The 22414-nt window shown below is 42.7% G+C and overlaps 5 protein-coding genes across 5 annotated transcripts; 3 read left to right on the top strand and 2 right to left on the bottom strand.

Moving 5' to 3' along the window:
- Nucleotides 1–56: 56 nt before the first annotated feature.
- uck2a (uridine-cytidine kinase 2a) lies at nt 57–4930 on the top strand. Its single transcript, XM_030372283.1, has 7 exons — nt 57–425; nt 1791–1950; nt 2597–2693; nt 3060–3202; nt 3592–3689; nt 3776–3824; nt 3974–4930. The coding sequence occupies exons 1-7, from the start codon at nt 321–323 to the stop codon at nt 4108–4110; spliced, it is 789 nt and encodes a 262-aa protein (XP_030228143.1). The 5' UTR covers nt 57–320; the 3' UTR covers nt 4111–4930.
- A 220-nt stretch (nt 4931–5150) lies between these two features.
- On the bottom strand, nt 5151–7174 carry aatf (apoptosis antagonizing transcription factor). The gene has a single exon (XM_030372282.1). The coding sequence runs from the start codon at nt 7148–7150 to the stop codon at nt 5432–5434; it is 1719 nt and encodes a 572-aa protein (XP_030228142.1). The 5' UTR covers nt 7151–7174; the 3' UTR covers nt 5151–5431.
- Nucleotides 7048–8776, top strand: magoh (mago homolog, exon junction complex subunit). Its single transcript, XM_030372284.1, has 5 exons — nt 7048–7430; nt 7714–7772; nt 7927–8037; nt 8207–8289; nt 8480–8776. The coding sequence occupies exons 1-5, from the start codon at nt 7340–7342 to the stop codon at nt 8577–8579; spliced, it is 444 nt and encodes a 147-aa protein (XP_030228144.1). The 5' UTR covers nt 7048–7339; the 3' UTR covers nt 8580–8776.
- Nucleotides 8762–12569, bottom strand: cpt2 (carnitine palmitoyltransferase 2). The gene is made up of 5 exons (XM_030372281.1): nt 12074–12569; nt 11775–11855; nt 11579–11685; nt 9841–11145; nt 8762–9577 (listed from the first exon to the last, which is right to left on the bottom strand). Exons 1-5 carry the CDS (start codon nt 12241–12243, stop codon nt 9249–9251), a joined length of 1992 nt encoding a protein of 663 aa, XP_030228141.1. The 5' UTR covers nt 12244–12569; the 3' UTR covers nt 8762–9248.
- A 1512-nt stretch (nt 12570–14081) lies between these two features.
- scp2b (sterol carrier protein 2b) lies at nt 14082–20958 on the top strand. Its single transcript, XM_030373070.1, has 5 exons — nt 14082–14238; nt 14803–14899; nt 16345–16474; nt 17362–17441; nt 20222–20958. Exons 1-5 carry the CDS (start codon nt 14216–14218, stop codon nt 20315–20317), a joined length of 426 nt encoding a protein of 141 aa, XP_030228930.1. The 5' UTR covers nt 14082–14215; the 3' UTR covers nt 20318–20958.
- Nucleotides 20959–22414: the final 1456 nt, after the last annotated feature.

The raw sequence follows: 22414 nt of genomic DNA, 5'->3' as shown, positions 1-22414 counted from the left end.
CACACACACACACACACACACACACACACACACACACACACACACACACACACACACACACACACACACACACACACACACACACACACGTGTGTAAATCAAGGCTTTTTAAACATACTGCTGCCAGCAATCATCATCTCCACCACCCAAAGCAGTCATAACATCTGCACGATCATCATCAGTGTCGTCATCGTCATCATTATACTCGTCATCATCATCATCATCATCATCTTCATCATCATCATCCTCATCAACAAGAAGCGAATCCAGCGGCCAGCACCTTCAGTAAGCTGTCAGTGGATGCGCGCTGTAGATGAAGCATGGCAGGGGACGACGAAACAAAGCCGGATGACCAAACAGCGAATGATCAGAACAATCGGCAACCTTTTCTAATCGGTGTCGCTGGAGGAACTGCCAGTGGCAAGGTTAGCATTATACAACATTAATAATGTTTTCTGTTTATTCCTTCCAACACTTAAAGATTAGGATATACTCATATAGCAGGGCTGTATCTATCGCGTAGTAAAATTAGGATTGAACCATTGAAATGTATTATAGATGGTTTGGGCGGCCTGTGTTACATCACACTCATGTCATCAGAGGGTTCATGATGACATAAAGCTTTTTGAACAGCTGATTCAGATGTGATCGATTGCTGATGGATTTAGGCCAGGGGTAAAGACGCTGAGGATGAAATGTAACCCGATTCTTGACAACCTCTACATTCACGCTGCCTGACCTTTTAGTATGTCGTTTTGACATTGGTATCCGAATAATGTATGTCACTTTCTCAAAACATGATACCGAAATGGTTTTGTTTAAAGATGAATAATCATTGTCCTTACTTGATTAAGATAAATGGTGTCTGCTGTGCTATGCGACACTCGTATGTTAACCGTTCAGATGTATTGTCTTATATAAAGGGATGGTCTGTTTGGTGTCTACAGACTGGTCTACAATGCGGCCATTACGTGGTTCTGCTATGGACTTCTTGAAGATTCTATCATTCATGGTTAGGATTAGATTATAATACAAAATATTAGTGCTATTATCAGTGACTTTCTCTCTAACTATATAAATTGCCCCAAAAAAAATAATAAAGAAGGACTTTAAAAGACTCTAGAATCCACGTGTCTCCCATCTCTTATTCATTAAGTATTTTCCTAACATTTCTGCATAAAATAAAAATAGCAATCGCTGTCAATTGAGGGTAACATGTTGTCTTTTTTTTTTAAAATATATATATCTTGTTTAAATTGTTCCTAATTGTATCAGTCTTCTTCAGTAGCAGGGAACTAAAGTGGGCTGCGTACCTCGTCGTGTACGCACCAGATGGGAAAGTGTGGGATGGGAGAGCATCTCTCGTGGTTTTGAACTTCCTGGTTCCCAACCGTTCATTAAGACACCTGTTCTATTTTTCATTGTTTACCCCATCCACTGTTGCAGTCTGTATCTTTTGTAGTGTATGGATTTCCTTTGTGACAAATTATCATTTATAGAATGAAAAAGCTTTTATGTCAAATCATTCCAAAGTATGGCACATTATGGCCTAAATCGTGGTATGCCCAAATTCCATTTTGAAAGAACATATTGTAAGTCTAGTGACCTATTCCCTTCGAGCACTTGAACAATGGAAAGTAGTATACTTTGACTAAGGGGCTGCATTCATCCTTCTGCAACCACCCGTTCCTTAATGATATGCGTCTTTATTCACTATTCGTTGCTTTGAATATTAGCCCAATAGCCATCACCACTTGAGCAATGCTGATTTGTTTTCCCCCTGGCTACAGTCGTCGGTGTGCAGTAAGATCATGGAGCTTCTTGGGCAGAATAAGATCGACCACCACCATAGGCAGGTGGTGATCCTCAGCCTGGACAGCTTCTACAGGGTGCTCTCCCCTGAGCAGAAAGCCAGAGCTCTGAAGGGACAGTTCAACTTCGACCATCCAGGTATATGTATGGCCCTCGCTCCGGGGTCAGGGTTACTCTTTGATTTGATGTTGGTCAGTTAAGCAGGGGTCCATTCTCGGACATGAGTGTTTTGTAATATTGTGATATACATGTTGTCCTGTCATTGACTGTTCAGATGTTTCTCCTTGAAAATGACTGAATGAATGTATAATGCCAAACCAGAAAATATCAATAACGTATTGATATTTTGCCTTGTCGGGTCCAGGAACAATGGGTCGAAAGGGGAAAGCAATGGTTAGCGCCTGTTTGTTGTCCTGTGGTGTCTATAGGCTGCATTAAGCTAGTTCGGCGTTAGTCATGTGATGACGGATATCCCAGACTGTGCAAGTATTCTGATCAAGCCCCAACCACAGCGTGTTCTACCAGCATCCAATGCGGAACAAACATTGCAGTGGCACCGGTTGACCACTACGAGGTGGTACCAAAAGTGAGCAATTCTTTCCATAGACATTTAAACATGGAACCAAAAGCCTCGGTGGAGGGACTTATTCTTCAGAGGTCTATTGGATGCAGGTCTGCCCGGATGCTACATCCATTCTGATGCAAGAAGGGAGAGGAAGGGACGGGACAGCATAAGGCTTGGTACTGCTTGTCATCGTTCTTCTTCACCCTCTGTCTTCCTCAGATGCGTTCGATAATGACCTCATCATCTCCACCTTGTGGGACATCTTGGAGGGCAAAATAGTGCAGCTTCCAGTGTACGACTTTGTCATCCATTCCAGGTAGGCTTTTCTTTCATTTCATCATGACGTGTGTTTTTTTTGTGTTGGCACAGAATCCTTTTTTATACATTAGTTGGAGATTGGTCTTTGGTTCCGTCCAGTGGCTTCTAATATAAAATAACAATAAAAAGTAACCAATAACAGAAATGTCATCCAGGCTCCCGGGGAAAAAGGGTGCTTATCCCTTAATAATTGTGAAAAAAATGCAGTTTGCAGAAACATTTATGCAAAAGATTCATGTGAAATGTATGAGTTACTGATATGTTCAGGCGTTTCCAAGACGAGAACTAAGAAAATGTCCTCTGCCTTGGAAAAATCTTTTATTCTGTGAAAAAGTAACAAATTACTTATGCGTGTTGAGTGCAGGAAAGAGGAGACTGTGACGGTGTACCCAGCAGATGTGGTGCTTTGTGAGGGCATTCTAATGTTCTATGCTCAGGAGATCCGGGACATGTTCCAAATGAAGCTGTTCGTCGACACAGACGCCGATACCAGACTGTCACGCCGAGGTGAGCAACAAACCACCTCACGTTGTAGGGACAACAATCATTAAATTAATATAGTTTTAGTATACTTTTATGAGTCTGCACAGTAGGTCCTGTCTCAACTGGTAGAACATGGCATAGAGTAGGATTCAAACTCCTACCTCTGGTACTAGTATTGTTGGCTTGACCTATGTGAGTAATTTATGCACTCATTGGATTGAATGTACACTACATCATATACCTGAAGTATGGCTATCGTATACCTTGTTCTGTAGGGCTACACTTGCCATATTGGTTTCAAATATTGTGCAGCCTCAGTTTCAATTAATAAAAATGTGTTGTAGGAAAGTTGCAATAGTTGAATTTAACTACTCTTAACAGGTATTGTTCCAACTTTTTTTGTGGTCACCTAGTGCTTCGGGATATCTGTGAACGAGGACGGGACTTGGAGAGCGTACTCAGCCAGTACATCATGTTCGTCAAACCTGCTTTTGAGGAGTTCTGCCTACCGGTGAATAGCCCGGCCTGTCAAGCCTAGATCCACCAGTCTATGAATGTACTGAATTAATAACATTAACTTTCGTGTCCTCTGTCTAGACCAAGAAATACGCTGACGTCATCATACCCAGAGGCGCAGACAACCTCGGTTAGCATAATTTCTTCGACTCACTGGAATGGAAATAACGATATGATTGAAAATAAACCCCCTAAAATAATCATACATGTTATAAAGGAATAAGTTGTCTTAAATCCAAATCGATTAATTCTGATGAAACTCTTCTTCTCACGATACAGTTGCCATAAACCTAATAGTTCAACACATCCAGGACATCCTCAATGGGGGTTTAAACAAGAAGAACAATGGCTGCCTGGAGGACTATGAATTGACTCAGAACCTGCAAAACACTGAGCCCAGCAGTCGCCCCCATTGACCACAATGCATTCTTCGACAGGAAGGGCTTGATGCAAAATAAAGAACCTCTTTTGCTATGGTCCCTTTCTTGCCTAACTAAGGACGATGAAAAAGGGAACACGCGTCTTATTTTGATATTATTTTCTGAACTACCTTATGTGACTGCCTTGAATGGTTGAGCCGAGACATAAAATAGTCTTGGTCTAAGACTGGGCTCAACCACTTTATAGTAATAGTCTTGCTCTCAAAGAAGCGTAACAAGTGTTGGCCAGTGATCCTAAAATTTCTAAGGAAAATGCAATGTAGTTTAGTGCTGTCTGAATTTCAGGGCTTTATGAGATGAAGATCTGCAAATAATTATCAATGCAAGCTTACCAAGCACAGGACAGCTCTTAGATGTTTTGAAATTCAGTTGTGTCTATTTGTTATTTAACATCCTACAAAGAATTCACACTTCAAATGCATCATGTTTAGTATCATGATAAAACACCAAAGAAAAAACATGAATCACCAATTTTGTCATGAATTTAAATACTTTGATTAACATTATTTATGGTTATATTCCAAAATGTGCATCTGGTGTGACAAAGGGCCATTCCCTCTGTGGTCTAATAAAGTTACCTCCTCGTGTTATGTTTAACAGTATGGGATACAATCCTCAGGCTGCAAATACATGAAGTAATGTTTCAATTAATGAGCCAATGTTTTTCTAACTGTTTAACTTGAACCATGTTATGCCGCATAAGCCAGATAAAGGATGCCTGTTTTGAGATGTTTTGCTTTCTGTACAGTTTTATGTTAATTGCTCAGGTAATAAATCTATTTTTCGGTCTTGTGAATGGCCTCTTGTCTCAGTAGTACATGATTTGAGTGTGAATCCCTAAGTAGAATCTGTATACGTTTGTTTTGACCCCCTTTCCCTAATTTATACAGTTATATTTGGGGTAACTACATATTGTAAACTACAGAATTTAAGATTTCTAAATATCCCTAAATTTATTTCCTATCATTTGTGTATATAATTGAATATTTTGCAGTGATACACTTGGTAACAGAAAGTCATTGTCATAATAGAGACTTTATGGTAGAAGAACACAGAGATATTGGGGTTTTAAAAGGCTATTATAAAGTTAAACAGATATTGTGCTTATACACATTAAAGAAACGTTGCTAACCGAAGACACGGCTCATCTGCAAAGCAATGGACTTTATCCAATCCCATTCCCTCATAATCCATACAAAACATTAATCTTCGGTACCAAGAATATGAACCATAATAGTCCAGGTAGACGTCTCGGGCGGTTGCCAGGGTCCGAAGGCCTCATCGACATTGACCTCCTTTACATGACGCCCACCTGCGACCCCTCCAGCGGCGAGTTTTTGCCAAACAGACAGCGGAACAGCTCGGTCCTGGCCTCGTCGTTCATGGGGCTGTGGTCGACCGGGGCCATGAAGTTCACCATCTTGCTGTGGATGGTGAAGCGTACCTTTCGCCCCTTGCTGGCCTTGGTGTCCACGCGCTTCTTGATCTTGCTGCGCAGCTTCTGGATGGCCAGCCACTGGCGGCCCATGGCCACCTGGTCGTTGGGGTCGGCGGCGCTCGTCTTGCGCTCGATCAGCTCCCTGAGGAGCTGGTGGTAGAAGTCGTCGTCGTCAAAGATGTCCTCGTCCAGGTCCTTGAGGTGCCGGTTGGCCTTCATCATCTGCTCGTCCGCGGGCTCCTCTTCTTCTCTATCCACGAGGGGTGCGGCCGGCTCTTCGGGGGGCGCGGCGGACGACGTGTCCTTCTTCCCAAGGACCCTGTACTCGGTGCGGCGGGTCTGGGTTCTCCTCAGCAGCCTCTCCTTGTCCAGGAGCACCTGCTCCACCTGGGTGATGATGTTGCGCTCGAAGGCGCCAAAGCCCTTGCTGCTCTTGCCCATGGTCAGCCTGGTCTTGTCGTGCCACTTCTGCAGCGTGCCGTTGCAGTAGGGCTGGAAGTCAGCGAAGCGTTTGGCCATGAAGGCCGGGTACTGTCCCACATCCAGCTTACGCTTCAGGGCGCCGGATCCAGCCGCCGGTTCCACCTCCATCACCTCGCTGAGCTCATCGTCGCTATTGGCCGCAGCTCCATAGCTCTTCCCCATGGAGATGGGCCTGGTGTCGGGGTTCTGGTGCAGCAGCTGGTCCTGCAGCTCCAGTAGAGACCGCTGGAGAGCCTTCAGGGCTTTGTGGCTGTTCTTCAGCGCCCCAGCAAACTCTGCACCGCCCTGCTTTTTAAACTCTGGGAACGTCAGCGGTTGTGGAAGCTGATTGGCCGTGGCGAGAGCCTTCTGGATCTTGATTCGCCCTTCCAGCAGTTGGTCCCACAGGATGAGCTGATTCTTCACTGCTTTGCCCTTCTCAACTTCCTCGTCCACCTTCTCCTTAGAGAAGGTCTTGACTGTGCCCTGGTCTTCATCCTCAGTCCCCTCTTCAGAGTCATCATCATCATCATCTTCCTCTCCATCATCATCATCACCATCATCATCATCACTCCCATCGTCATCGTCACTCGCTCCCAGATCGTCCATCCCTTCTGTTAACTTGTGCAAGTCAACACCCTCAGCACAAACGAAGTCTGGACGTTTCTTGTTAGACACAAGGGTTTTGACTGTACCATTTGATTTCCCTATCAGCTGCTCTTCTTGCGTCTCTCTTTCAGCCCCAGATGCAATATCATCACACTCGTCGGATTCGATCTCTTCGTCGTGGTCATCATCATCATCATCATCATCGTCCTCACCTTTCGTTTCGGACATATCATCTCCTTCTTCATCAGATTGACCCATCTCCTTAAGCAGTTGTTTACGAGATACTGCCTGTCCCACGTATCGGCGATCGGTCTCAGCCAGCAGAGATGTGTTGTGCTTTCGCAGATTGCTAAGGCCAAACCCATCTTCGTGATCTTCGTGATCGTCTTCGTCAAACCTGTCATCAACTTGGGCTTTTGTCTCATCGTCCTGGTCGTTCTCGGGGTCTGCGAATTTTGGTAAAGGGTTTAACAATTCCTCAAGCTGCTGGGAAACCGAACCAGCCATCTTTCAACTTTGACCACACGTGTGTGTGCGCGAAGCTGATGCCAACGTCATTACTGCGCGACGGACTCGGCCACTCCATTTTACGCATGCGCAGGAAGTGCAGCGCGGTGGTGAAGTAGGATTGTGCTAGCCCCTTGTGTTTCTTTCAATCGGAACGTTTACAAAATACTGAAATACTGAAGACTAAGGATGTCCACGAGTGACTTCTATTTGAGATATTATGTCGGGCACAAGGGGAAATTCGGACACGAATTCTTAGAGTTTGAGTTCCGACCTGACGGTGAGTTGTGAGGCTCCGGTGTGTTACTGTAGGCCGCATTGGAACCCAATGGCTACCGCGCCAATGTTACATTTCTGTTCCAGCTTTGTTTAAAAATGCTAAATATGTCCTGCTCGGAACTCAAGACAAATGCATTTGATTGCTTCTCGAATCAAATATCGTTTTGCATGTCTCATATGGTCGGTATACTTATTGTTTCCCCTAACTAGTAGTTGTGTTTGCTGTTTGAATGAGCCGGTCATATTGTCGCAAACAAGTTTTAACGCCGAATTTTGTACTACAGGAAAACTGAGATATGCAAACAACAGCAACTACAAGAACGACGTCATGATCCGAAAAGAGGTATTGATTTTATTTTCATTTACTGTTGTGATTTGTTGTGTGGATATTTCTTTCTCATGTTTGTGTGGCCTGTAAAACGATGCATTTACATCCGCAAAGATCCGTGTTTCTTAAAGCAATTCCACTGAACCTCATTCCCTGTTGACTGTTTTAGGCCTATGTACACAAGAGTGTGATGGAGGAACTCAAAAGGATCATCGACGACAGTGAAATAACCAAGGAAGACGACGCGCTTTGGCCACCACCTGATAGAGTCGGAAGACAGGTTCGATACTCAAATCTTAGTACCTGTGGGAAATCATCAAAAAATCACAATTTTAGCTCCATAATGAGTTATTTATATTGATTGATGGTCCATCAATAACACAACTTCGGCAGATCGCTGTTAAGTGACTTTCGGTCGATGAAGTTCAACTCTTTCTCCATTTCCACAGGAGTTGGAGATAGTCATTGGAGATGAACACATTTCTTTCACAACATCGAAAATTGGCTCCTTGATTGACGTAAACCAGTCTAAGTAAGTACAACTTCCAATCAAATGGTTAATCTGCCTAGGAAAACGTATATAGATGTACAAAAAAATCGGGATGAAAAAGCAGATTTGAAGAACCCCGTACACAGGCCTGCTTGTAGTCTTTTGCTTTGGTGTCGTAGTGCCTGGTCGATGACCAACGTTTCTGAAACCTCCATCTTCCTATCTTGTGCAGAGATCCAGAGGGTCTCCGTGTCTTCTACTACCTGGTCCAGGACCTGAAATGTCTCGTCTTCAGTCTAATCGGCCTACACTTCAAAATCAAGCCCATCTAAAATGATTCCCATTTACTTTCGAATTTCTTTAATGTTAATCCTGTTGTACGTACAGCTTTTGTACATTTTTTTTGTTGAAGCCTTTTATTTTGATTTCTCTGAACGATCTTTTGAACAACTGTTGTTGTTCTGGTTTATAGAAATGTCCTTTGTTGTCAAATGCATTTGGTAAATAAACAAACTTTTACAAAATAGAATTATTTTATTTCTGCCCATTTCAGAAAAGCACAAGGCTTTTAAGGAAGTATGTACCTGTGACATGGAGAGCTTTATATGGAAATGTAGCATAGAATCTGAATGGCGGTAACTCGTGTTTCTTTCCCTGACTAAGGCTCGATACCCTAGCCATATCATGTCAAACTAGTCGTCCAGTATGGTCAATGTCAACAATATTTACGTTTCACTAAGGCTTTTATGGTTTCTAGTATTTCAATGCATGACTTTGTCAGAAGCTAGTCAATACATTTACAGTAAGCCACTTATAAATATGATATCAAGTTCTAAATTTAGTCAATTCATTTTACAGTAACTTAAAGTATATCTAAATAAATATTACCATAGCAGACCCAAAACATTGAATCTCATACTAACCCTACCATTTTTCACAATCACTGCATCGTTTGTCCCATTATTCAAAATCATCAAGAAGCTGATGCTAAAGCAGCCATTTTAGTTGATGGGCTTCCCCTCCAACACAGTGAAGATGTCCTCTAGAGACTTGTCGACACACCGCAGGAACTCGTGGACGTCGCGGGATGGGTAGCTGGAGACGTTGCAGCCGATCCAGTCGTCGTGGACACCATAGCCTACGCCGAAGCCGTCTGGGACGACCGGCGCGAAGCCGCCCAGGCTGACGGCCGGGCTGGTGAGGGTGCTGGTGGACAGGACGTTGTGGTTGATGGCCGCGTACGCCGGGTCCTTGTATAAGTCGTGGAGGGCCTGCCCTTTAGTGTTGGCCAGATAGCGCATAGCGAAGAGGTGGCGGTCGAAACCCTGACCTGGAGAAGGGGAAGGAACTGTAAACTTGACTAGAAGACTAGAGTGAAGAAGATATCAAACCTCCATACCTAAAATTACAAAATGATTTGATTAAATCTTTAATTAGTTTCCCCTTTATCCCTAAGTAAAAAAAAATTGTTTAAGTGGTATCAACAAAAAACGATATTTTTGAAAAAGGACATTTCAACAGTTTTACTATGGGTTGTATTTTATAGTGATTCTATGCATCCCCCTCAGTTTTGAGATGTATAATATAACTCACCCATGGCGGCCTCCCTGGTGAGCTGCCCGTGGTATTTGGAGCACTCCTTCAGCATCTCTACCAGCTGATCCACGCTGTGCTCCCCCGGCCGCTGGACGAAGGCCTCGGCGCAGCGCTTGGTGTGTACCGTGGCCGGGCGGATGGTCTCGGTGCGTCCGTGCTTGAAGGCGGCCGTGCTGCAGGACTCGTACGTGGCCACCGTGTGGCCGTACTGCCGCAGGAAGCCCATCTGAAACGCCAGCTGGGCCACCGCATCGGGGCTCAGCTTCTGCTTCTTCAGCTGCTCCTTCCCGCCCTTTTTGAACTCCAAGGCGTCGATGGTGAGCTCGGACACGGCCGCGTCAAAGTTCTCCTTGGCGGCGTCGATGCCGGCGCGCAGCGCGTCATCGAGGTGGAAACGGAGCCTGCGCACCGCGGCCGCCGAGTCGGCGCCGGTGGGGGCGGAGCCCGGGTGGACCAGCGGCTGCTCCGTGGTGTCCTTGAAGATCTCGTTCTGGAAGCGCAGCACGGCCACGCCGTCGCCCCACGAGTGCTCGAAGTTAATGGCGGTCTGGCCGTCCCGGGCCAGCACCACTGAGAAGGACTTGTCGTACCAGCGGTTGCAGCCGTCGCCGTGCAACATGTTGTGGGAGGTGTGGATGTGGTCGCGCATGTCCTCGTCGTCGAGACACAGGCAGAACAGCGCGCTGTCCACCTCCCGCAGTGTCTCGCCATTGCCCGCGGCGACTAGCTTGTCCCTCAGCCCTGCCCACACGTCCCGGTTCTCGCTGGTCAGCACCCCAAGAGGGTGGGCCGCGGCCGGGCTCTCGTCCGCCAGGATGTAGTTCAGGTGGGACTGGATCTCGGCAGGCCTCACCATGTTGCCGTCGGGGTCGACCACGTCGAACGAGTACATGTTGCCCTTCCGCATCACCAGCAGATGCCGCCCCTTTGCGTCTGTGAATAGCTCGTCCCGGCCCTGCTTAGGCACGCGGGTGGAGTTGAAGAGGCGGAAGTACTGGGACATGTCCAGGGGATAGGCGTTCACCATGTAGGCCCCGTACCAGGACAGCGAGGAAGGCACCCAGCGGATCAGCCTCTTGAAGCCGTCCGTGTCGCTCTTGGACGGGTTGAGGTGGAAGACCTCGGGGGCCAGGACCCCCGCCCGCAGGGTCTTCATGAAGCGCACGGCCGAGCACACCACGTTGGTGGCGCGGACCAGCTGGTCGTTGTACTCGCTCCGGGGGTCCGGGTTGAAGGACATGAAGGGGTTAAAGTTCAGCACCACAGACTCCCGGGCCGAGAGGTACATGTCGAACCATGGCGCTGGAGGATAGGATGGAAGTGGATGAGGCAGGGTAGGGAAAAGGATTTATGCCCCTAAGCTACAAGGTTCTTGGATCATTCCCCAATGTCCGCTGTCTAAACATAGGCATCCCTCGGGAAAGATGCCCCTACCGGCTTATTAATGACATGTGTCACTTTACTAAAGGACTTGTACTATGTCATAATTTAGCAGGCTTTAATCTAAAGTGACATAAAATGCATTTGCATGCATACATTTCATTATGTAGCATGCGATCTAAAGGTATCTTTGCTCAGGGAACAAAGTCATTGGATTGAACCCAGTAGCGTTAAGCTAACCGCAAAACTATTGTGGTTAGATAAAACTGTGGAAACATAGGGATACGTTCATGTACATCCGTATAGTCAACAGAGAATCTGACTCCCATTGAGGATCCCCTGCATTGCCTCTCACCTGAGATGTAGCTGGTGTGCTTGTTGCTCTTGTCCTGGGCCACCAGTTCTTCATGCAAGGTCTTCCCTGTCGTACTCTGAAAATCCTTGGCCAAGTTCTCAGTGGTCCTGGGATCACATAGAAACCATATGAATAAATAATTTTGGGTTAAGTTACATTATTATTTCTTGAATCAAATATATTCCAGTGCATTCACCTGAATTGGTCATCGTCCAACAGTGGTTTCTGAGCCGCTAAATATCTTCTGATGGTATCTTCTAGTTTGGGAACAGGTAGTCTAAAAAAAAAACATGATATGGAGTCAAGTACATCCCAAAAGTGCAACTGTTCTCATTGGGTGTAGCACCGCCATCTTGTGTTTACATCACGTCCAATAAGCGGTGCACTTTCACCTACATTCAATCAGTCAGTCTATCCGGGTCCCCTTCTCTACAGAATAGAGAACTTTCTGTGAGAAAAACGTTATTTAAAATGGGCTTTAAAATAGATACTTACCTAGGCAGACTCTTTTGGTAATGCATTGAGGGTACAATGCTTTTGTGAAGGTACTCTGCAGAAGAGTCCTGTTTGAAGCGTCTCTGAGTCAAGGACGCGGCTCTAGGAGACACTAGCCTGCCCGTGTGTCTGAGAGAGGCACTGAACTGCAGGGAAAGCAGGTTCGCCATGGCTTTGTCTGATAAGCACGTTTGTATCTTCGTTCAGCAAGGTACGCGGCTATGTCACTGTAGATGACAGTAGCACTGCTGGCTACCTGACAGCTGGCTGCCTTATGTCTATCGTCTGAGTATGAAACCGATGTTAACGTGAGCAAATACGGTCTTCCAGTTAATTGACAGGGGAAGACACTTACCTATGAGGTCATACACTCATTGAAAAATGTGTGTCTTGCAAATATACAGACAAGTGGTGTACACGCGGTGAATTCTACGTGAACTTCAATGCAACTAAGAATGAAATCCAAAACAGGAAGTTGACGGTCATGAATGAACATGTGACCGTATGGTACGCCTTCTAGCAGGAACTGTGATCTATCGATTGCCTCGCATCGCCTCCCTCCGCGTAGTTACTGTGTAAATAGCCCTTAGATATTAAAACCAGCAAATCACATGTATCAATAAATAATAAAATATAAAAAACACATTATTATTGTTATTTGTTTTATCATTAGTAGGCCTAGTTGGTATAGTAGTAGTAGTAGTAGTAGTAGAAGCAGCAATGTTTGTATGGATTATTTTTTAATTTGTTAATCCACTAAAATTATATCCTGTTTGGTTGTTGTCACGCTTCGCGATATCCCTTACTTTAGTTGTCACGACCTGCGTGCGCAAAAAGCTGATCCTGCTGTTTTTGCTCTAAATCCTCATTAAATCGAGAGAAAAGCCACTGACTGGCGAGGTCACGGTTGAATGATGGATTTATGTTTTTTACATGGAGCAATTTGATTCAATATAATAGCAGGCCTATTCATCTGTGAAGGTACTCAACTAGATTATAAATAATAGGCATATACAATGAATACAATATTGTATGTTAGCGATGTCAGAATGAAAGGTAACAATTAAAACAGCTTGCCAGGAGAGGGCGGTGTTGTGGTCCTAATTAGTGACAAGCAATTTATATACATCACCTCAAGCACATCCACCGACCCTATCATCACCTGCATCACCACTACTACAAGGCCATCAGGACTAACGTTACCACAAACACCATCACATTCATCACCACCATCACCTCCATCTTTGCCACTTTTTTGCCATCATGCATTCATGACAGCAACACATCCCAAGCATATGTCTCATTGCCCTGCTGCCATTCAGGGAGCGGCGAGAAAAGTTAGAGGGCAAACCAGGCGCGTTTGGAAACAGCTTCCTCCCCATGCATTCAACTCATCCACCGTAAACAGGACAGCATCTCCATTAAAAGCGAGTGATTGGCCATTGTTCGCCTCCACTGAGAACAACAATGCTGCTACATGGCATTGTTTGCATTTGGTGCGTTTTTGTATGTGTTTTAGCGTCCTATAATAAACCAACAGAGTCGGGGAAAAACTTTAATAATTAATAGGCTACTGGAACAATTTGCACCTGATTGTGTGTCCGAATTAATTATAGGCTTGTGTCTTGTTTGCGGTTAAATTATGTTGTGAATATTGGCTTTTATATCAGGCCTAATACAAAAAAGATATAGTAATGTGAGCCGTTAGGCTATATAGCGTTCAATGACGTGCAGGAAAGGGAAAAATACGATTTTCTATCAAACGTTAATAAAATGAAATCAACAAATTACAAAATATTAAGACAACTGAATTCAAATAGGCCTATATATTTATTCAACGAAACAGTCTTGACAATAAAAACTAAGAGACAGATATTGAATACATGAATATCGTGAATTGCTTTAATTCTCTTTAAACATAATGAAACGGTAAAAATATTACAAGAACAAAATATATAATACTTTATCTGAAGTCAATACATCAGATCAGTGCATCTGCAATTGATACGTTTAGTCTGGAGATCAGTGGCGCTCTGGTGTCGATTGGTTATAAAACAAGGAAGTCTGACACACCATAGCCGCGACTACTGTGCGGACTGCTCCTTCATTTGATTCTTACAGACTGTTTGAAGTTCATTGAAAATGCCAGAAGTACGCAGCCCTAGGTGAGTTTTGGTTCAAAATATGTAATCACATTTCTGATCGCCTAATCGACTTGTCCTTGGTTATTACGAGGGACGTCATCGGGTTCTTCACCCAGGCCCAGTTTAAATTCAGGATACACATTATGTATACAAGTAGGCATATAAAGTGCCTGTAAACCTGAAGTTCATCAGACTGTATGTAAAATGCATACGACGCGGGACAATTGAAACTGTCATTCTCTTGTGCATTTAAATGTTTGTAGAATGTGTTATAATCAGTGGAGACGTCCACTGTCACAAGCGCCGGGCATTGACATTACAGGTCACTGGCAATACATCGACACCGATAAGGCTAAATATAATAATGGTACAATTTTTGCAAGCAATGCAAGTACTGACTTGGGTATTGGTCTGTCAACAGATGAAAAGAGCCAACATTTGGTTGTTCAAACTAAAGGCCTATTTTTTTTTTCTTGGGAAATCATTGACATTGTCACCCTGCTACACGTGTCTGACTCTGTACCTTTGCCCCCCCCTGTACCAATGTCTTTGGACCTTGTGTTGTTGGGCTTGTCTCTGTAACAGACGGCATATCCACGCCGTGTTCACCAGTGCCAGCGAAGGACTGGAGGGCTTCAAGTCGCACGCGGTGTTCCAGGAGATCAACAAGAAGCTGCAGGAGGTGATGTTGTGCAGAGTTCATACTGATAGGTTCCACCAGAGACACCCGCCCCCTGGCCTGCCTTTGGTTACCTCGGCTCAAAGACGGTGGTTGAAACTAAAAGGCTCAATTCCCATGGTTTGGGGATATTGTAATAACCGTGGTTTAAGTTTAGGGTTGGTTTGCAATGTTTAAGTTTTAGGTTAGAGATTGATGATCTGCATCATCATGGTTGAGTTTAAGTAGTATATATGATAGGATAACTTAAGGGTTATTTCTAAAGAGTGGTACATTTTAAACACGGCAGTAGTGCAAGATTGATTGAGCTGTGCAAATTGCAACATGAGTCAGACTTTACTGAAATGTTGAATTTTTATTGTTCTCAACACACGATACTTAAAAGCCTTGTCTGGCATAGATAAGAATCTTAGGGACTTTGTTTTATAATGCTAAACAAATGAAATGTTTAGGTTGGTCTTTCTTGTATAGGATATCTCTAAGTTGCAGTGCTGATATAAATTATAACAATGATATAATAAGAATTTCTCTTGTGGAGAACAGACATCTTAACATTGCCCTTCAGATTGTGTTGACAATGGCAGCCAAGCATGTTGTTATAAATATTCTGCTGTTTCGATAACAGTTGCCAAGGTTTTGGCTTGGATGAAGAATGTTTAGATGATATTTAGATGTACTGGCATGAATTATATATTTTATGGGGTAATGTATTGGATTGTATCCTGAAGGCATTCATGCCTTGGAGGATTGCATTCAGTCTTAAATCTCAACAGAGGCAGCAGATAAATCTCAACACATTAGTATCGCAGAGATTTACTCAAAAACAGGATTAAATCGAGTTTTGCCATTAAAGGACAATTCCGGTATTTTGAACATTGAGCCACCATTTTGGTTTGTCTAGGATAAAATAGAGTGGTTGACACCGACATATTGACTATTGATCCTTTCTTGGCTCATTTCGAATCACCCATGCCTGCTTTACAATGGTTGGCTACGGGCATACACAAACCGGTCCTTAAAACAACCCTAAACGTTCGTTTTCAGAAATGTGCAACTCACCGATTTCTGTTGAAAGACTCATGCTCGTTGACCGGAAAAAGAAAGGGGGGCTGGTTGTAGTCTTTTTGCTCCGTTCTAGCCCTACTTTTGAGACGGAGAACCGAGCAAAAAGACTACAACCAGCCTTCTCCGTTTCTGTCAACGAGAAATTAGTCTTCCAACCGAAATCAATGGATTTACAAATCAGTGTTTGGTTAAAACATTGATCTGGGTAAATATTTGTATCAAATCAATTATAAAAATATGAATCTACTTTTGATAATGCAAAGTCGAAGACACTCTTGTATAATCATTATACGTCTATCAAAGTTTCAGTTTAGCGTAAACAAGGTTATAGGCAATTCGTTAATTTTGTTCGTCTCCTCTCCCCCCCTGTGTTGACCGGACAGGAAGGAGCAAGTTTTGTCAAAAAGATCGGAGGTGTGTTTGCCTTTAAAGTAAAAGATGGGCCTGATGGGAAGGAGGGGACCTGGTACGTGGATGTGAAGAACGGAACCGGCTGTGTCCACAACGACACGGGTAAGAGAGATGGAATCCACCCCAGGACATGTGTCCAAATCCCTTCTGAATACTCGTTATTAATTTAAGCAGATGCTGTAGTCTAAAGCGTCTGCCAGAGAATATTCACATTCGTCTGGACTTGAATCAAACTTTTTGTGTGGGAGTCGAACACTTGCACTCCCAAGTTCCATTTGAATTAATTAGCAACACGCGATTTAGTTCTTACAATACCTTTCTTTGGTATCAGATTCTACTTATTCTATGTTGTCATATAGTGGTAACAGGTATGGGCTAAACAGTGAATATACACATACATGTCATTTATAAACAGATAGGGGGTTAGGGGTCTTCCTGAGGGATAATCAGTCTGGGGAAACTGGGGGATTGATCCAGGTATATTTCTGATCAACACCATAGCCAATAGCTATTACTGCTTCCTTGGCATTACTTTTATAATGTGCAATAATTAAATTATATTGTTTATTTTCTTTAAATGGTATTGTGCATGACATTTATTTTTTGACTCATCATGATACCCAGATTAACAGTATAAATGAATTATGATGAGAAGATATGCCCTTGAAATGATAAAATAAGAGGTCTGAAACGTGGGTGGGAAACAAAGTTTTAGTCCAATACCATTCTCTAAACTTCCATAAACTTGAAAGAAATGTCAGATGCACTGTATCGATACCATGTGAAATTACCAATGATTATTGCCCAGCCCTAGAGGAAACTGTACTCAAGCCTGCATGTTTTGACATTTTATGCAGTACAAGACAGGTGATGACAGTGTTGTCAGCCTTTTTCTCTAAGCTTGACCCAGTTATATGGCTTTGCTGTTTCTTTGGCAAGAACCATCAGGGCTTGAACATTGTTGACCCTGTCTCTCTGTTGCCCTCCAGCTAAGAAGGCAGACTGCACCATTGCAATGTCTGATACCGACCTTCTGGCCCTGATGACGGGGAAGATGAACGCCCAGTCTGTGAGTTCTGTTCCTGATTGAGTATATCTAACTGATTTTAAGATGTATATCTGTGTATCAGTAAAATATAATTTACTTCTTCTGAGCAAAAGTAAATGGGTCAGGCTTCTATTTTTCATGATTCATATGAGGATTTATGACCGGCAGAACACATTCGAAATATAAAAATAAATAAATATTGAAATTATAAAACAGGGACACTGTAATGGCAAACCTATAACCTAGTACTAGGAATAAGAATAGAATAGAATAATTGCAATTAAAAAAGATTTTTCTTTTAGAGTTGTGACCCGGTTTACTTCCAAAACGATGTCTACAACAGGATCGAAGTGTCAAGTGATGAAGTTTTTTGATGGATTTAGGGATTATATTTTGTTAATTAGTCATTAAATGTATAACTATAGGTTATAGTGGCAGCAGTTGATGTTGATATTCTTCTCCGATATGGGGTTAAGCTTTGAGTACACATACATAACAGGATAGTGTGTGTGGATTTGTGGAGCTCTGTCTTTTCAGCGAATGATGTTCGCGCCCGAGAGAGGGTTAAGCTTCTAGGACACTTACATTATGACACCACGTTGTGTGTGTGTGTGTGAAGATAAATGGAGTTCCTGGCCATCGTGGGGATAACACACCCCAATCATTCCCTACAAATCTTAAAAACACATTCTCCCTATTGCCGTTGTCCATACTGGGCATTGCGTTGCAACATAATGGACTCCACCCCCTGTGTAGATATTAAGGGCTAAAACTAAGGATTTTCGGAACAAAACATTATAATTTGATGAGATTATACAATAATCAAAATATACCGTACTTAAGAATGTTATATTCTATTTCTGCCTAGTCTGTTGCGTTCTATGCTACTTAATTATACACACTGGACCTTTTTAAGTTTTTTTGATGACGTAGCACAGCATTGCAGTGGTCAAAACACATATAGGCTTTCCGCCAATCTCAATCCAAATAACTTCCAATTGATCTCATCTACCATTGTGAGAGATATCTTCCCTTGTGAGAGGTGCATGCTCCTAGTAGATTAAAAAAAATAAGATAGTACAATATGGCTACTAGAAGCGGTTTGGAATTTTTTTGTCTCATGTTTTCTCCACACCGTGAACTGCTGAGTCAGTTTATTCTGGAATCCGGCCCAAAAAATAAAGAAAAAATAAATTGGAGTCAAATTCTCCTGCGTGAGTCTCTGGTGCAGATGCATCTGAAGTCAGCTGATGCTTTTTCCTCTAGAGCTCCTTGTAGAGTCTCAAACCGGGCATGTGTAACAGTTACAACTGCGGTACAATAAAATCCATATATTTTCAAACTTTCTTTCTCACTGAAAAGTATTTGCATGTGTTCTCTTAAGCTTAATGTATTTGGTTATGAGTGACTAATCTCATGACCACAAAATGTTGTTTGGGTATGAAGGGTGACCTTGTGGATTTGGATTTGAACGTAAATATAACAGATGTGTCCGTTAGAGAGTTGGATGTTCAAACAAATGGGTTCGACGGGAAAAAAAGTTTACATACATCTTGTGGTCTCCTGGCCTTGTTTCATTTGAGTAAATAATCGTGCCGAAACCTTTAGTGATCACTCATTGCATGTGTTCAAAGGCATGCCTGCTGTCAGAGCAAATGAACAATGTATCAGGGGACAGTGTGTTTAAATCGGGCCACCCTGCTGTAAGGCCTAATGATCGATGTTGTGCAGACTGCCCACCCGCTTCACGAACAGTGTATCGCTGTCATAAAAACATCTTTCTTTTTGGTTGTGGTTCCACCGCTTCTTGCAGTATCATTTTGAGTTCAGTCATTACAGTCGTTTGTTCTTCTTTTGGTGAAACTATTTCATCCAGTTGAATACTGTCTAGATAGCGGAATCAACCGTCCGTTCAACATCAGTGTCAGCCATCTTTCTTGTGGTTGAAAATACCTCTATGGTGCTCCTCTTCACAGTCATCGTTATTATCTCACCTCATATTAGATCAACCTTGGTGATTGTTCGCTCTATTTCTTACCGGGCAGTAATCTTTCTGTATGAGATGGGAGCCAGACCTTATCTGCAGAGCAATTTAAACAATAGCTCGCGAGATTAATTTGGTTCCCAGCCTGACATTGTCTCTAGAAGTATGGTCCTTCCAAACCGTGGCTGACAACCCATTATGGAGTCTGACCCTCAGCCCCAGTAAACAAAAGACTCATTCTGTTTCTCACTTAATAAGTCAGAATGGGAGGGTTGGGAGCTCTCCAAGGTTTGTGGCGTATATTTCATTTTCCAACACTTGGAAAATGGAAAATGATGTATTTATATTTATGCATGCCAAATTCCTTTAAGAGTAGGAGCGCCCTGTGTGTCTGTGGAGTTGATCTCTACTCTCAACTGTAAACCATCCTCACGGAGCTGGTTTATCCGAAAGTTTTCAGAGGTCCAGTGATGCAGAATATATTAGCACGTTAGCGTACTAGCCATTGGCATGACTGCGTGCTAGCCATTGGCTTGTACATTAGCAGCAAGCAGTGTGCTAATGGTAATTATATAGGGGTCAGAAGTCAGCATTTGTAGACTGAAAAAAATAAATACTGGATTGTAGATCAACTATATATCGATATGTCAATCTTCTCAGTTTTCTTAATTTAATGAAAAAAATGTAAAAAAATGAATTATTTTACAGCACAAAATATATATTAGCAAGCCCTTGGTCAAGAAATACCTCCACAGGTGTTTGTGTAGGAAACCCTGGGGTAGTTGAATGACTGACTGTTTGTTTGTTCTTTATGCAGGCCTTCTTCCAGGGCAAGCTGAAGATCACTGGGAACATGGGCCTGGCCATGAAGCTCCAGTCCCTGCAGCTCAAACCGGGACAGGCCAAGCTGTAGAGTGGTGGAGCACACCTCCAGTCTGCTCCACCAGGAGAGCAACCATGCACATCCAACAACCAGGAAACGTCACAACACTGCACTGGCTGCGGTCTTTTACTTCTTCTTAACAGCAACACACACAGTTCCTCTGGTCCAGCAGGTCTCCTTGTTGAGTTCCTACTGGTCTTTAAGAATGTGGGAGATGTGGAGGGATGGATCCGAAGTCCTCCTGAGTCTTTATCCTACCTGGCCACTCCCACACATGACCAGATACTTAAGTAGAAGTTTCCAACCTGTGAGATACACTAAAAGTTATTAGTTATAAAGGTTATTTCTTTCATTTCTCTCTAGGGCTTGAATCTGTGACTTGTTTGTAGATATGATCATGTCATGTGAACGTCATCACTATGATTGTGTGTGTCTGTTAATGTAGGGTTGATTTTTCCGCATCCTTTTAGAATTAATTTAATCTAAGTGCCTGTTCTCACACCTGTAGATTTTCTTGGGGTATATGAATTAATTTAATGATGATTTCAACTCTTTGTAACCTGATAGAAAATACGGATTACCCCATTAATTCTGCCGTCTCTTTTGCCTTTTAGGGATTTCTACTAAATAAGTTGTTTAAATAAATACAATTTCAAATGGGAGAATTTTAATGAAGTTCTTTTGAAATGTGTGAAATTTGCTGTGAATTTCGATTTTCTACATATTTTTTAACATTTCTTCTACCAATACATGCCTAATTTGGGGCCAAACTCAAATGAATCTTCAGCCACTGAATTCAAGGCTTTTCGATAAAAAAAACTTGCTTGTCCCAAACATTCATGACATTTCAAGAACCTTTACTTTTAGCGCATCCCAAATCCTCATGGCCATCCTGGCCCCTTTTGATCGTTTCAAAAGGTTAGGGGTTCCTGTCTGTTGTGGGACTATGAAGCCCTTAGAGAGGCCAACTGTAGCTATAAAGCGTTCTAAAAACATCCCGCTGATTCCAGCTGTCGACAGCGGTGCTATGGTGTGACTCGCATCTCTGGCACAGTGTGTCGGCTTGTTCAGATGGTCTTCCAGAAGGAATCCAGCCCTGATGACAGGCTTCCAGACTGCCACGCAGTAGTTTTTGCAATCTTTTTTTTGTTCTGTTACTGGAAGAGATAAAAGAGAAATGCCAATCTGCTAACACGCTCTGAGCTACTTTCGGGACCTGTAATCAACCTGGTTCTCAGTTCTCTGGCCACTTGCACCATCTCATCACAATGGTTGAGGTTGTTAGTTGGTGTGTCGCTCTCTCTTTCTTTCTCCCTCAAAAAAATACAGTCAAATGATCTATCTCATGTCTCTTAAATGGAGCACTTGAAGCAATTTACTTATTTGATAAATTTAATGTACTTGCATGATTTATGGATTGTATTTTCATGGTTGAATGCACATATTGTAAGTCGCTTTGAACTTAAACGTCAGCCTTAATAAATGTGGTGTAATATCATTTTAAAATGGCGGCACAACAAAAAAAAGGAACACAGTGTGCAGAGAGCTATACAAATCCATCACAAGGTTAGGGGTGATGCTGTCCATAACAAAGAGATGAACACATTAAGTAAGGTCTTCAAAAGCTGTGCTATAAACAAACTAATTTAATTAATAATAATTAGGTTATTATTATTCCAAGTCACTATGTATATATTTATTTATATATATATATATATATATATATATATATATATATATATATATATATATATATATATATATATATATATATATATATATATATATATATGTATATTATATTTAAGTTCTAGTTTGTGGGAGGATGGCCTGCAGCACAATAAGGTAATCTCCAGACCAGGAGTTCAGTAACATATTGTAATAACTCAGCACTGTATTGAAGGTGGGAGGTAGACTTTGATAAAAAATCAAAACAAATAAAATAATGTTGCAATGTGTGAGACATTAGGTCACATCCTGTTGCTCCTATTTTGCTGTCCCTCTCCTATTCTTCCTCTTCCTCCTTAAAATATTTGTCTGGCCTTTTCCCCAAAATCTCCTAGCTAACCAGTTGGCGCAGACTGATGCTAAACTATTTGCTGGTGTCCTTAGGCCTCTTGCCATTTG

Source organism: Gadus morhua, chromosome 12, assembly GCF_902167405.1.
Source record: "Gadus morhua chromosome 12, gadMor3.0, whole genome shotgun sequence".
Taxonomy (NCBI): domain Eukaryota; kingdom Metazoa; phylum Chordata; class Actinopteri; order Gadiformes; family Gadidae; genus Gadus; species Gadus morhua.
The sequence above is the reverse complement of the archived record's forward strand: the minus strand, read 5'-3'. Positions and strand labels throughout refer to the sequence as shown.